This window comes from Mobula hypostoma, chromosome 6 (genome assembly GCF_963921235.1).
Source record: "Mobula hypostoma chromosome 6, sMobHyp1.1, whole genome shotgun sequence".
NCBI classification, from domain to species: Eukaryota; Metazoa; Chordata; class Chondrichthyes; order Myliobatiformes; family Myliobatidae; genus Mobula; species Mobula hypostoma.
Window position 1 is genome coordinate 132,239,790 of NC_086102.1, and position 15,756 is coordinate 132,255,545.

The 15,756-nt window shown below is 39.8% G+C and overlaps 1 protein-coding gene across 1 annotated transcript in view; it reads left to right on the forward strand.

The window, feature by feature from the left end:
- The window catches only part of orc2 (origin recognition complex, subunit 2), a 37,453-nt gene extending 24,708 nt beyond the window's left edge, over nt 1-12,745 (forward strand). Inside the window, exon 16 of the mRNA XM_063051733.1 lies at nt 11,018-12,745. Within this exon, the coding sequence (XP_062907803.1) occupies nt 11,018-11,104 (87 nt within the window). The 3' untranslated portion in view covers nt 11,105-12,745. The remainder of the gene's footprint in view (nt 1-11,017) is intronic.
- Nucleotides 12,746-15,756: the final 3,011 nt, after the last annotated feature.

A 15,756-nucleotide genomic window follows, 5' to 3' on the forward strand; every position in this document is an offset into this window, starting at 1 on the left:
AGACCCACTCCTGAGGGCGAGTCCATAACTTTAACCTGTAGGTGTTCACTAAGCCCCACTGTCACCCCACATTGCACAATCTTTAACGTCAGCTCTGACTCAGTAGATTGTTTCTCTCACTGCCACCTCCCCTTTCCACTCACTCACCCCCTCCCACACTGAGGCAGAGTTGTGTTATTTGTATTTAACCTTTTTTTTTAAAATAAAAGGGAGCGTGGGTCATGATTGAGACTGAACTTCTCTGTGGAATTCATTGCCACAGATGGCTATGGATTGGGTATATTTAAAGCAAAAGTTAATAGATTTTGAATAGTTAGGGCATCAAAAGTTATGGGGAGAAGGCAGGAGAATGTCATAATGGAATTGTGGGGGAGCCTTAATGGGCTAAATGGATTAATTCTACTAATGTCTTAATTTAAATCATGTGGGAGGGTTACAGTACACAGGAGATCTTTCAGTCCATTGCGCCTCTGCTAGATCAACTCGCTTGTCACACACTCTTGATCCCTTCTCTGCAGCCTTACAAATTTTTATTAACCATATGTTTACCCAAATCCCTCCCTGAAGGCTACAGAGAAACCTGGCTCCTTCATGTCTACAGGCAGTGAACTCCAAATTCTGACCACACTACGTAAAAATAAGTTTTTCAAGCATCTATTGATTCTCTTCCCCTTCATTTTAGAAGCTGCAGCTGACAGCCCCTTCAGCAGCAGGAAGAGCCTGACTCTCACCCTGCACTGTCCAGATTGGCGAGGCTCCTGTTATTTTGCAAACATCTATCAGATTTCTCCTTGGCCTGTCCTTGGGAAGAAAATAGTCCCAGCCCTTTTGTCTTGATAGTCCTCATCCCAGGAACTAGTTACATATCTTTACTGTATTGGTTTATTATTGTCACATGTACCAAAATACAGTGAAAAGCTGGTCTTGCATACTGTACATTGAGCTAGAATAAGGTAAAACAACAGCAACGCAAAATAAAGTGTGAAGGCTGTCGATAAAGTGCAGTGCTGGTGAATTATGAAGCACAAGATCATAAAGAGGTAGATTGTGAGGCCAAGAGTCCAGTTTATCGTACAAGAAGTTTGTTCAAGATTCTGATGACAGTGGGGTAGAAGCTGTCCTTGAGTCTGTTGTTGCAAGTTTTCAGCCTTTTTTATCTTCTGTCTGATGGGAGAGGGAGGAAAATGTCTGGGGTGGGTGGAATCTTTGACTATACTGGCTGCTGAACAGAGGCATTGGGAAGTATAGACAGTTCATAGAAGATAGGTTGGTTCCTGTGATGTGCTGCGTTGTGTTCACATCCGTCTGCAGTGTCCTGTGGTCACATGCAGAGCATTTGCCATACCAAGCTGTTTTGCATCCAGAAAGAACACTTTCAGTGGTGCATCAATAAAAATTGGTAAGATACTGGACCCTTTCTAATGTATTCACATCTTTCCTACGTCAGTGGAACCAGTGGATGTGGTATATTTGGATTTTCAAAAGGTTTTTGACAAGGTCCCACCACAGGAGATTAGTGTGCAAACTTAAAGCACATGGTATTGGGGGTAAGGTATTGATGTGGATAGAGAATTGGTTAGCAGACAGGAAGCAAAGAGTGGGAATAAACGGGACCTTTTCAGAATGGCAGGCAGTGACTAGTGGGGTACCGCAAGGCTCAGTGCTGGGACCCCAGTTGTTTACAATATATATTAATGACTTGGATGAGGGAATTAAATGCAGCATTTCCAAGTTTGCGGATGACACGAAGCTGGGTGGCAGTGTTAGCTGTGAGGAGGATGCAGGGTGACTTGGATAGGTTGGGTGAGTGGGCAAATTCATGGCAGATGCAATTTAATGTGGATAAGTGTGAAGTTATCCACTTTGATGGCAAAAATAGGAAAACAGATTATTATCTGAATGGTGGCCGATTAGGAAAAGGGAAGGTGCAACAAGACCTGGGTGTCATTATACACCAGTCATTGAAAGTGGGCATGCAGGTAGAGCAGGCGGTGAAAAAGGCGAATGGTATGCTGGCATTTATAGCGAGAGGATTCGAGTACAGGAGCAGGGAGGTACTACTGCAGTTGTACAAGGCCTTGGTGAGACCACACCTGGAGTATTGTGTGCAGTTTTGGTCCCCTAATCTGAGGAAAGACATCCTTGCCATAGAGGGAGTACAAAGAAGGTTCACCAGATTGATTCCTGGGATGGCAGGACTTTCATATGAAGAAAGACTGGATGAACTAGGCTTGTACTCGTTGGAATTTAGAAGATTGAGGGGGGATCTGATTGAAACGTATAAAATCCTAAAGGGATTGGACAAGCTAGATGCAGGAAGATTGTTCCCGATGTTGGGGAAGTCCAGAGCGAGGGGTCACAGTTTGAGAATAAAGGCGAAGCCTTTTAGGACTGAGATTAGGAAAAACTTCTTCACACAGAGAGTGGTGAATCTGTGGAATTTTCTGCCACAGGAAACAGTTGAGGCCAGTTCATTGGCTATATTTAAGTGGGAGTTAGATATGGCCCTTGTGGCTAAGGGGATCAGAGGGTATGGAGGGAAGGCTGGTGCAGGGTTCTGAGTTGGATGATCAGCCATGATCATAATAAATGGCGGTGCAGGCTCGAAGGGCCGAATGGCCTACTCCTGCACCTATTTTCTATGTTTTCCTATAATGAGCAGACCAGAATTCAACACAATATTCCACCCAAGGTTCCACTGGTGAAGTCTACAATTATGTATGTCTTATTAACCACTTTCACAATTCTTTTTGTCAGTCATTCATATGTCCCTGTGCTCTTTTTCAAACACTTTATTGGCTTCTCATTCTTCCTAACAAAGTTCATCATTTAACATTTTCCCATATTAAACTTCAACTGCCATTTACTCCCCATTCCACCTGTATCCTGTTGCAACTTAACACTATCCTTTTCATAGCTCATAATCGTACCAGGTTTTGTGTCTTCTGCAAATTTAGAAGTTGTGGTTTGCATTCCCAAGACTAGATTGAAAGGAAACAATGGCCCCTAACATTAATCCCTGTCAATATTCACCATTCTCCAGTCGGAAAGAATCAGAATGGGTTGGTTGTTACTTACCCAATTTCCTACCTAATTTTTTTTCTATCACAGAGGTTAAACATGATTTGCTTTTAACAAATCTATGGAACTTGCCTTAATTAATCAATTTTCCATTAGGTGAAAACTAATTCTGCCTTTAGTCAATTTTTCTAAAAGCTTTTTGATAAAGTATTGAACCATTATGGTTAGTACCTCTGCAATTTTCCTCCTGTACAGCCCTCAAAATCCTAGGGTACATCGCATCCAGCAAGATGCTGGAGGAACTTAACAGGTCAGGCAGCATCTATAGAGGGAAGTGAACAGTTAATATTTTGTGCTGTGATCACATCCAGTTTTTCTGACTTAGCTATTTTTAAGTTCAGCCAACTTTCTAATACCGTAAGATACGGGAGCAGAATCGGGCCATTCAGTCCATCGAGTCTGCTCTGCTATTCGATCATGGCTAAATTACTTCCTTCTCCAACCCCATTCTCCTGTCTTCTCCCTGTAACATTTGATGATAATAATAATAATGTAGGTCGCATCTGGAACTTTCCGGGTAGCGGACAACTTCCACCCATGCCGTTCTGACGTAGTTGGAATTCGCGTACGAGGCAAGTTACAGCAGTGGTTTGCCATTGCCTTCTGCCGGGTGAGTTTTTTTTTCAAAAAAGATCACCAGCTCTTAACCCCCCCCCCCCCGGATGGAAAGCGTGCCGGGGGGAGCTGGCTGGGTTTGAACTTCGGAACTATGCAACCGACCACCAGCCAGCTTGTAACATTTGATGCTTTTACTAATTAAGAACCTATCATCCTCTACTTTAGGTATACCCAATGATTTGGCAATGAATTATACAGACTCTGGATAAATAAATTCCTCCTTATCTCTGTTCTAAAGGAATACCCTTCTATTTTAAGGCTGTGCCCTCTAGTCCCAGGCTCTCCCACTATTGGAAAAATCCTCTCCAGGACCACTCTATCTTTCAATATTCTTCTAAACTCAAGTAAGCACAGGCCCAGGGCCATCAAATGCTCCTCACACATTAACACTTTCATTCCCAGGATTATTCTCATAAATCTCCTCTGAAATGCTAATGCATCCTTTCTCAGATATGGGGCCCAAAACTGCTAACAAATTCCAACTGTGGTTTGACTAATTCCTTATAAAGCATTAGCAGTACATCCTTGCTTTTATATTTTAGTACTCTTGAAATAAAAGCTAATATTGCAGTGCTTTCCTTACTACTGACTTGTTGGGGAATCTTCATTGGAAGTTGATCTTTAGGGAATTCTACACTAGGACTCCCAAGTCCCTTTGCTCCTCTGATTTCTGAATTTGTTCTCCATGTAGAGAATAGTCTGCACCTTTATTCCTTCTACCAAAGTGTATGACCATACACTTTCCTATATCATATTCCATCTGCCACTTCTTTGCCCATTCTCCTAATCTGTCCAAGTTCTTTTGTAGACTTCCTGTTTCCTCAACACTACCTTCCCCTCCATCTATCTTTGTATCATCTGCAAATTTGGCCACAAAATTATCAATTCTGTAACATGAAAAGTAGCGGATCCAACGCCTGTCTGCTATTTCCTCAAAGAATTCTGACAGATTTCCACTTGAGGAACTGATGCTGACTTTGGCCAATTTTATCTAGTGATTCTTGAAGTAACTAATAAAACCTCTGCAATCTCTGCAGCTGCCACTTTCAGAACCTGGGGTGTTGTCTATTTGGTCCAGGTGACTTACCCATGATCAGACCTTTCAGCTTCCCAAACATCATCTTAGTAACAGTGACTACATTCAGTTCCACCCCCAGTACTCTTGAATTTTTGGCATGCTGCTGGTGTCTTCCACATTAAAATTTGATGCAAAAAACTTAAGTTCATCCACCATTTCTTTAACACCCCCCCCCCACCACCTATTACTACATTTTCAGATCTGTAAGGAGTCTCTGTACATCTATTCTGTACAAGAATGTGTGTGTCTACTCCAGTTTCCTCCCACAGTCCAAAGACGTATGGATAGGTTAATTGTAAGTTAACAAATTGTAAAATTGTAAGTGTCCTGTGATTAGGTTGGGTCAAATCGAGGTGGTCAGAAGTTGCAGGGTGGTGCAGCTCGAAGGGCTGGAAGGGCCTATTCCGCACTGTAGCTCTAAAAAAACAGATTTGTATATCAGGAAAAACTTTTGTTATCTTCTTTTATATTATTGTCTCACTTACCTTCATATTTCATCTTTTCTCTCCTTATTGCTTCTTTAGTTGGTTTTTAGAAGCTTCCCACTAATTTTGCTTTTCTTTTGCCATATCTTTTACTTTTATGTTGTTTTTGACTGATCTTGTCAGACACCATTGCCTCATTCTCTCCTTAGAATGCTTCTTTGGGATGAACTGATCCTGTGTCTTTCAAATTACTTCCAGAAACTCCAGCAGTTGCTGCTCTACCATCATTCCTGCTAGTGTCCCCTTCCAAACAACTTTAGCTAGCTCCGCTCTCAGGCACTGAAGTTACCTTTACTTAATTGTAATACCAATGCATCTGATTTTAGTTCCTCCCTCTCAAACTGAAGGATAAATTCTATCATATTATCACTGCCTCTAGAGGATCCATTTACTTAAGCTCCCTAATCTGATTTTGTTCATTACACAACACCCAATCCAGATTTACCTTTTCCCTAGTGGACTTGACCACGTGCAGCTCTAAAAAGCCATCTCTTAGGCATTCTACAAATTCCTTCTCTTGAGATCCAGCATCAACCTGATTTTCTCAATCTGCATATTGAAATCTCCCATGATCATTACAACTGCTCTTCTTACATGCCTTTTCTATCTCCAGTTATTTGTACTCCACATCCTGGCTACTATTTGGAGGCCTGTATATAGCTCTCTTAAGGGACTTATTATCCTTGCAGATTCTCAACTACATCCACAAGCATTCTACATCTTTTTTCTAAGGATTTAATTTCATTTATAATCTCAGAGCTACTCCATCCTGTCTGCCCACCTGCCTGTCCTTTCGATTTGATGTTTTTCCTTGGTTGTTAAGCTCCAAGCTGTGATCTTTTAACCAGATCTCTTTTGCCCACGTCATACCTGCCAGTTTCTAACTGCACTACAACATCAACCTTATTTCCTATACTTTGCGCATTCAAATATAAACTTCTGTCCCATATTCACCACTGTCCCTTTCAATTTTGTCTCCATGTTTCCTGAAGTTAATTTCTTATCGTTTTCTAAATATTTACCTTATTCACTAAACTCTCCTTTTATTTTAGTCATAGTCATACTTTATTGATCCCAGGGGAAATTGGTTTTCGTTACAGTTGCACCATAAATAATAAATAGTTAAATAGTAATATGTAAATTATGCTAGGAAATAAGTCCAGGACCAGCCTATTGGCTCAGGGTGTCTGACCCTCCAAGGGAGGAGTTGTAAAGTTTGATGGCCACAGGCAAGAATACTTTTCCAAGTTGTTGAACCCACCCCCTGCTATTAATTTAAAGCCCTATCCACAGCTCTAGTTAATGCGATTCAGCATGACCCTGGTTCCAGCATGGTTCAGATGGAGCCTGTCCCTTCAGACTAGCTTCCACTTTCCCCAATACTGGTGCCAATGTGTCACAAATTCAAACCCTCTTCTCCCATACCAATCTTTGAGCAACACATTTAACTCTGATCTTATTAACACTGCCAATTTGCACATGGTTCAGGTAACAATCCAAAGATTATACCTTTTTTGGTTCCGTGTTGTAATTTGCCCCCTGACGCTCCAATTCCTTCAGCAGAACCTCTTCCCTCGTTCTTTCTACATCATTCTTTCCTATCTGGATGACGACAACTGAATTTTTTTCCCTTCTCATTCCAGATTCCTCTACAGATGAGATAAGATGTTGTCTAGGTTTAGGACCAGGCTGGTAACATAGCTTTCAGGATTCATAATCCTTGCAACAGGATATCTATTCTGCAGACCATACCATCCCCAATTATAACTGTTTCTTTTTTTTCTCTCCCCACTTGAATGGTGCCCTAAACTAGGGTGTCACAGTTCTGTTGCTCATCCTTTCTACAGCTCCCACTGTCATCCTCACAGGCCGTGGCAAGCTCAGGAACTGAATCTCTTCCAGCACAACCCTCACCTGTCTTACTCGCAGTCACACTCTCTTGTCCCTGGCCACGGACTGAATGTGAAATAGTTAATATAATGGGTGTGACTGCCTCCTGAAATATGATGTCCAGTTAACTCTGTTCTCTCCCCCATCGCCTTAGTGCATCATAGTGTGTGAAGCTCAGATTCCAGGTCATGAACTTTGAGTCTTTCTTTCTTCCTTTTAAGTCTTTTTATTGAATAAGTATACCAAAAGGTAAGCCATATAAACATTAATACAATGTTAAAATATAATAAAATTACAGAAGGTATCAATACCGAAAAAAAAAATACTACAAACAATGTAATTTAAACATAAGAAACCAAGATAACATAATAGTATACTAAATTTTATATATATATCGATAGAAAAAAAAGAAAAAAAACCCCAAAAAAACAACCCACCGTGCAACTAACTAAAAGCAAAGCAAAGCAATGGGCTAACTTGAAACCAAACAGAGTTAAACTTAAAATCACGTCCTCAATCCCGACCTCCATTAAAAACAGTGAAAAAAAAACAAGGGTATATATTACATTAAATGAAAATATCGAATAAAAGATCCCCAAATCTGTTCAAATTTAAATGAAGAATCATAAAGGTTACTTCTAATTTTCTCCAGATTCAAACATAATATCGTCTGGGAGAACCAAAAAAAGGTAGTTGGAGCATTAAGCTCTTTCCAATGTTGTAAAATACATCTTTTCGCCATTAAAGTAAGAAATGCAATCATTCTACGGGCTGAAGGGGAAAGATTACTAGAAATTTTAGGTAGTCCAAAGATAGCAGTAATAGGGTGAGGAGAGATATCTATATTTAACACCTTAGAAATAATATTAAAAATGTCTCTCCAAAAAGTTTCCAAAGTAGGGCAAGACCAAAACATATGAGTTAAAGAGGCTGTCTGCTCCGAACATCTATCACAAAAAGGATTAATATGCAAGTAAAAACGCGCTAACTTATCTTTGGACATATGTGCTCTATGAACAACTTTAAATTGAATTAGGGAATGTTTAGCGCAAATAGAGGAAGTATTAACTAATTGTAAAATCTGCCCCCAATCATCCACAGAAATGGTAAGCCCCAATTCCTGTTCCCAATCTACCCTAATCTTATCAAATGGAGCTTTCCTAAGTTTCATAATAATATTATAAATCATAGCCGATGCACCTTTCTGACATGGATTAAGGTTAATTATCGAATCTAAAATATATGTAGGAGGAAGCATTGGAAAGGAAGAAAGTATAGTACTTAGGAAATTTCTAACTTGCAAATATCTAAAAAAAAATGTATTCTTGATAAATTATATTTGTTAGATAGTTGTTCAAAAGACATAAGGGAACCATCTAAAAATAAATCCAAAAACCGTAAAATACCCTTAGTCTTCCAAGTTTGAAAAGCGCGATCCGTAAAAGAGGGAGGAAAAAATATGTTACCTAAAATAGGAATCGCTAACCCGAATTGATTAAGATCAAAAAATTTTCTGAATTGAAACCAAATACGCAAAGCATATTTAACTATCGGGTTAGACACCTGCTTAAGGCGTTTCGAATCAAAAGGGAGAGAGGAACCTAAAATAGAGCCAAGTGTATAGCCCTGAACAGATTGTAGTTCCAATGCTACCCATTTAGGAATAGATAGTATATCCTGATCAAGTAACCAAAATTTCATATGTCGAATATTAATTGCCCAATAATAGAATCTAAAGTTAGGTAATGCTAAACCTCCATCTCTCTTAGCTTTCTGTAAATGTATTTTACCCAGTCTCGGATTTTTATTCTGCCAAATAAATGAAGAAATTTTAGAGTCAACTTTATCAAAGAAAGATTTTGGAACAAAAATTGGTAATGCCTGAAACACATATAAAAATTTTGGGAAAAAAAACATCTTAACTGCATTAATACGACCAATCAAAGTTAAATATAAAGGAAACCACTTAGATGAAAGTTGAGTAATATGGTCTATTAATGGTAGAAAGTTAATCTTAAATAAATCTTTATATTTACAAGTAATTTTAATCCCAAGATAAGAAAAATAGTTATCAATCAATTTAAATGGAAATTTATAATATAAGGGAAGATGTTTATTAATCGGAAAGAGTTCACTCTTACTAAGATTTAATTTATAACCTGAAAAAGAACCAAATTGTGCTAATAACTCTAAAACAGCAGGAATGGATTTCTCGGGATTAGAAATATATAAAAGTAAATCATCAGCATAGAGTGATAATTTATGGGACTTTAATCCCCGAGTTATCCCAGTAATATTTGATGATTCTCGAATAGCAATTGCAAGAGGTTCTAATGCAATATCAAATAATAGGGGACTAAGAGGACAACCTTGTCGAGTACCTCGAAAAAGAGGAAAAAAAGGTGAGTTTAAAGAGTTAGTACGGACCGAGGCTACAGGGGAATGATATAACAGTTTAATCCAGGATATAAATTTCAAGCTAAAGTTAAACATTTCAAGCACCTTAAATAAATAAGGCCATTCTACTCTATCAAAAGCTTTCTTGGCGTCTAAAGAAATAACACACTCAGGAACATTTTGTGAGGGAGTATAAACGATATTTAACAATGTACGAATATTATAAAAAGAGTAACGACCTTTAATAAAACCCGTTTGGTCTTCCGAAATAATAGAAGGAAGTACTTTTTCTAGTCTATTTGCTAATAACTTAGAAAAAACTTTAGAATCAGAACTTTGAGTCTTAAGTTCCTCAAGCAACCAACACTTGCTGTATATATGCTCATCAGGGTCCACTACAATGGGGTCCACTAGCTGCCACGCGCAGTTACAACACATTGCCTGATCATTGATATTGCCATGCTATCAATTTTTTATTTATATATAGTATCTTATTTATCTTCCCTTTCACCAATATTTTGGAAGCATCCTCTTCCCTTGTTTTGACAGATGCAAACTGTTCATTTTGTATCTTAATGTCCTCAGTATCCATGTGCATCTTCCCATTTGTGCCCTCATTAGGCCCCATTCTTCCATATGCTACCAGTTAAATGTCCATAGAACATATTCAGATACCCTTTTATGTTGGTAGCTAATCTTAATTGTTCTACTTGCCTCTCTCATTTCTCACTATCCTTCCAGTTCATTCATAATTAGCCTGGTTCTTATGGCATTTACACCATGACGCAGCAGTCTTTATTCTGTTTTATCTTCCTCTGTACCTCTTATTATTGAGGGAACTCTGTCCCTTGTGAGTGTACCTTAACTCTACCTGAACATCTGTTCCTTAGACAGCCTATTGTTCTGTTACACTTCTGCTTATCAACTTAAGGTGCCAATATATCTGCGCCTGAGCCAGATCCAGCCTTAACTCCACACCCCACCCAGTTCTCTTACAGTTCTGCTTATCATTTTATGGTGCCAATGTATCTGGGCCAGATCCAGCCTTGCATCCACACACTACCTTCCGTCAATTCAAAGATACTGTGGCTAGTTATAACTCCAACTATTGTTCTGACTGAAGGTTGCTAATGAACTCGGTGGATTCTGGTACTTTTCAAAGGATTATGATTTACAGAAACACGAAATACTGCAGATGTTGGAAATCCAGAAGAATAAACACAAAATGTTCAAGGAACTCAGCAGGTCAGGCAGCATCTATGGAGAGGAATATGTGGTCGACATTTTGGCTGAGACACTCATTCTCAGGCTTGAAACATTGACTGTTTATTCCTTCTATGGATGATGCCTGACCTGAGTTCCTCCAGCTCTGTGTTTCTTGATTATGATTTACAGAGGGGTTTTGGTTTACCATGGGGTTTGCGGTTCTGGACATGCTTGATCAACCATCATCTTATTTATCTTTCAGGGTGCCGATGGTGTGGAATATCTTGTCATCCCTGTTGACTATGCAACACTGAGTGACTACCTTGAAATGGAAGATAAGGAATTGTAGATTGAAGAGAGATGCTTCGCAGGATATAGGGTTACAGGAAAACATTGGGCGTCTGTCACTCAAATTGGTCCAGCGCTTCATATTTGCTGTGAAGGGTCATATGAGAGCGACTTTTGACTTGCAACTGTAAGATGTGTTAGTCCATCCATTTATTGCCTATGTGACTAATTAATGGCTTGCAAGTTCCTGGAGTACAAAGCGCCTCCCTGTTCATGGAGTGGATGAAGTGGGAATTTGTGGTTAGAGCAATCCAAGACGTTCTTTCTCAAGAAGTGTTTTCTGTGGATGGTTCTAAGGGTGGATGGTTCTAAGGGTGTCTGTTGGGTGAGGAGCTTCCTGCAGTCTCCTGTTCTTCAGTTCACCTTCCTGTTGACAGTACAACTACTTATAGAATTTTGTTTAAAAAAAAATTACATTAAAGATTTCAAACTATGTATCTGGTACACAATCAGAACCTTTTTTAATAATTGCCTCTGTCAACTCCCGGCACATTATGTCCTGTTTCCGTGTCTCTGCCTGGACCTTAGCAGCCTTTTGGGGACAGTTCCAGAGTTTAACTATTTCAGTTGTTCTGTAACTGAAATCCTGTATTCTGCTGCTTGTTCCATTCACCTGTTATCTTTCAGTTTTTGTTGATCTATGTTGGCTTCAGGTTCAGCTGGAAAGTTAAATTCAATTAAGGTAATCTGGAATTAGATACCTGGTATTTTGACTGGTGAATATGAAACAACAGGATTACATACAAATCAGTCTGGTTTATTTGTATCCTTCAGCAGAGGATATCCACTGTGCCTAGTGTGCCTCACATACGACTCAAAAATGGTAGTGGTAGCCTCTAAAATGTCACCCAGTTGAATCAAACTACACTAAAACAAGAATAAAATGAACAAACCATAGGAACTACAGCACAGAAACAGGCCTTTTGGCCCTTCTTGGCTGTGCCGAACCATTTTCTGCCTAGTCCCACTGACCTGCACACGGACCATATCCCTCCATACACCTCCCATCCATGTATCTGTCCAATTTATTCTTAAATGTTACAAAAGAACCCGCATTTACCACCTCGTATGGCAGCTCATTCCATACTCCCACCACTCTCTGTGAAGAAGCCCCCCCTAATGTTCCCTTTAAACTTTTCCCCCCTCACCCTAAACCCATGTCCTCTGGGTTTTTTTCTCCCCTTGCCTCAGTGGAAAAAGCCTGCTTGCATTCACTCAATCTATACCCATCATAATTTTATATACCTCTATCAAATCTCCCCTCATTCTTCTACGCTCCAGGGAATAAAGTCCCAACCTATTTAACCTTTCTCTGTAACTGAGTTTCTCAAGTCCCGGCAACATCCTTGTAAACCTTCTCTGCACTCTTTCAACCTTATTTATATCCTTCCTGTAATTTGGTGACCAAAACTGAACACAATACTCCAGATTCGGCCTCACCAATGCCTTATACAACCTCATCATAACATTCCAGCTCTTATACTCAATACTTTGATTAATAAAGGCCAATGTACCAAAAGCTCTCTTTACGACCCTATCTACCTGTGACGCCACTTTTAGGGAATTTTGTATCTGTATTCCCAGATCTCTCTGTTCCACTGCACTCCTCAGTGCTTTACCATTAACCCTGTATGTTCTACATTGGTTTGTCCTTCCAACGTGCAATACCTCACACTTGTCAGTATTAAACTCCATCTGCCATTTTTCAGCCCATTTTTCCAGCTGGTTCAAGTCCCTCTGCAGGCTCTGAAAACCTTCCTCACTGTCTACTACACCTCCAATCTTTGTATCATCAGCAAACTTGCTGATCCAATTTACCACATTATCATCCAGATCATTGATATAGATGACAAATAACAATGGACCCAGCACTGATCCCTGTGGCACACCACTAGTCACAGGCCTCTACTCAGAGAAGCAATTCTCTACCACCACTCTCTGGCTTCTTCCATCGAGCCAATGTCTAATCCAATTTACCGCCTCTCCATGTATACCTAGCGACTGAATTTTCCTAACTAACCTCCCATGCGGGACCTTGTCAAAAGCTTTACAGAAGTCCATGTAGACAATATCCACTGCCTTCCCTTCATCCACTTTCCTGGTAACCTCCTCGAAAAACTCCAGTAGATTGGTCAAACATGACCTACCACGCACAAAGCCATGTTGAGTCTCCCTAATAAGTCCCAGTCTATCCAAATGCTTGTATATTCTGTCTCTTGGTACTCCCTCCAATAACTTACCTACTACCGACGTTAAACTTACTGGCCTATAATTTCCTGGATTACTTTTCGATCCTTTTTTAAACAACGGAACAACATGAGCCACTCTCCAATCCTCCGGCACCTCACCTGTAGACAGCGACATTTTAAATATTTCAGCCAGGGCCCCTGCAATTTCAACACTAGTCTCCTTCAAGGTCCGAGGGAACACCCTGTCAGGTCCCGGGGATTTATCCACTTTAATTTTCCTCAAGACAGCGAGGACCTCCTCCTTTTCGATCTGTACAGTTTCCATGATCTCACTACTTGTTTCCCTTAACTCCATAGACTTCATGCCAGTTTCCTTAGTAAACACAGACGCAAAAAACCTATTTAAGATCTCCCCCATTTCCTTTGGTTCCGCACATATCTATACCCATCATAATTTTATGATCTTCAAGAGGACCAATTTTATCCTTTACAATCCTTTTGCTCTTAATATACCTGTAAAAGCTCTTTGGATTATCCTTCACTTTGACTGCCAAGGCAACCTCATGACTTCTTTTAGCCCTCCTGATTTCTTTCTTAAGTATTTTCTTGCACTTCTTATACTCAAGCACCTTATTTACCCCCTGCTTCCTATACACGTCATGCCATGCCACATGGCATTAACGTCAGTGTTGGATTGGGAGATGGCTAGGCATACTTGGCCTTGTCAGCTTTGTGAAGACCTCCTGGAACATCTAAAACATGCTCACATTGTGAGGTAGGAACATTACACAATCAGCCTGGCGTGATCATACTCTCAGAGCTATTGTCTTGCTCCCAATGTCCATGAATCCTTTACAATTTTTGGGTATGGGCTGTTATTCAATCCTAACCTCGGGTGATTTTATGAAGGTTTCACATTTTCTCTGTGATGTGTTTCCCCGAGTGCTCCAGTTACCTCCCATGCTGTAAAAAAAATGTGCATTACATTAGTTTTTTTGTAAATTGTCCTTAGTTCATGGTTGAATGATAGATTCTTGACAGCTTATGAGGATATGGGGAGAGCTTTTTTTAATTGGATTAATGGAAATGTGTGGTGATCGGTATAATATGTTTCCATGCTGTATCTCTGTGTGACTCTAATTAATAAATCTTCACCTGAACATCACAGAAGCATAAAGTACCAGAAACATAGAATGTTCTTCATTTGGGGAACTCAAGCAGATGCAGCTGAGGCTTTATTAGGCATAGGTCAGGGTGCTTGTGCAGTATTGTGAGCAGTTTTGGACATGTTATCTAAGAAGGTATATGCTGGCATTGGAGAAGGTCCAGAGGAATTTCAGTAGAATTATCCCAGGAATGAAAAGGTTAATGTTTGAGGAACATTTGATGGCTCTGAGCCTGTAATTGCTGAGGTTTAGAAGAATGAAGGGCATCTCATTGAAACCTACCAAATATTGAAAGGCCTAGAGTGGACATGTAGAGGATAATTCCTATAGTGAGGGAGTCTAGGACCGGAGGCCACAGCCTCAGAATATAAGGATGCCTCTTTAGAGCAGAGATGAGGAATTTCCTTAGCCAGAAGGTGATGAATCTGTGGAACTTATTGTCACAGATGGCTGTGGCAGCCAAGTCATTAGGTATATTTAAAGCAGAGATTGATAGTTTCTTGATTAGTAAGGGTGTCAAAGGTTATGGGAAGAAGACAGGAGAATGAGTTGAGAGTGCTAATAAATGAGCCATGATTGAATGGTGGAATAGACTTGATGGGTGGAATGGCTTAATTCTGCTCCTATGTTTTATGGTCTTGTGTACTAATTCAGTCTTCAGTACTAAGACCAGACTGAAGCATTTGCAACCATCTGGAAAGTCTGAGGAATTTTTCCAGCAGTTCCTTTTTTTAAAAAAAAAATTGGTGCCTTTCCAAGGGTCTCACCAAAATATCGACCATCCCTTTGCCAGTCAGATACTGCCTGACTGGCCCAGTTTATCCAGCAGTTTGATTTTTGCTTTAACTTTTCAATCATATCAAATTTATTATCACTGACATATTACGTGAAATTTGTAGTTTTGTGGCAGCAGTATTATGCAAAGACAATCTATAAATAACAAAAATAAATAAGTATTTCAAATAAAAAGGAATAATGATGTAGCGTTATTTGCAATCAGATTTCTAAACAGCCCATGATTCAGAGGGGAAGAGGCTGTTTTTTAATCATTGAATGTTGGTCTTCAGGTTTGTGTACCATCTCCCTGATGGTAGTAACAAGAAGGGGGCATGTTCCAGATGGTGAGGATCCTTAATGACGGATGCTACCTTGTTGATGCTGCCTTTGAAGGTGTCTGATGGTAGAGAGGGTTGTGTGTTTGATGGAGCTGGCTGAGCAGGTAACCCTTTACAACCTCTTGCAATCCTGAAATTTTAAAAAATATGTGGTTTTGTGTTCATTTTCAGTTGTCAAAGCAA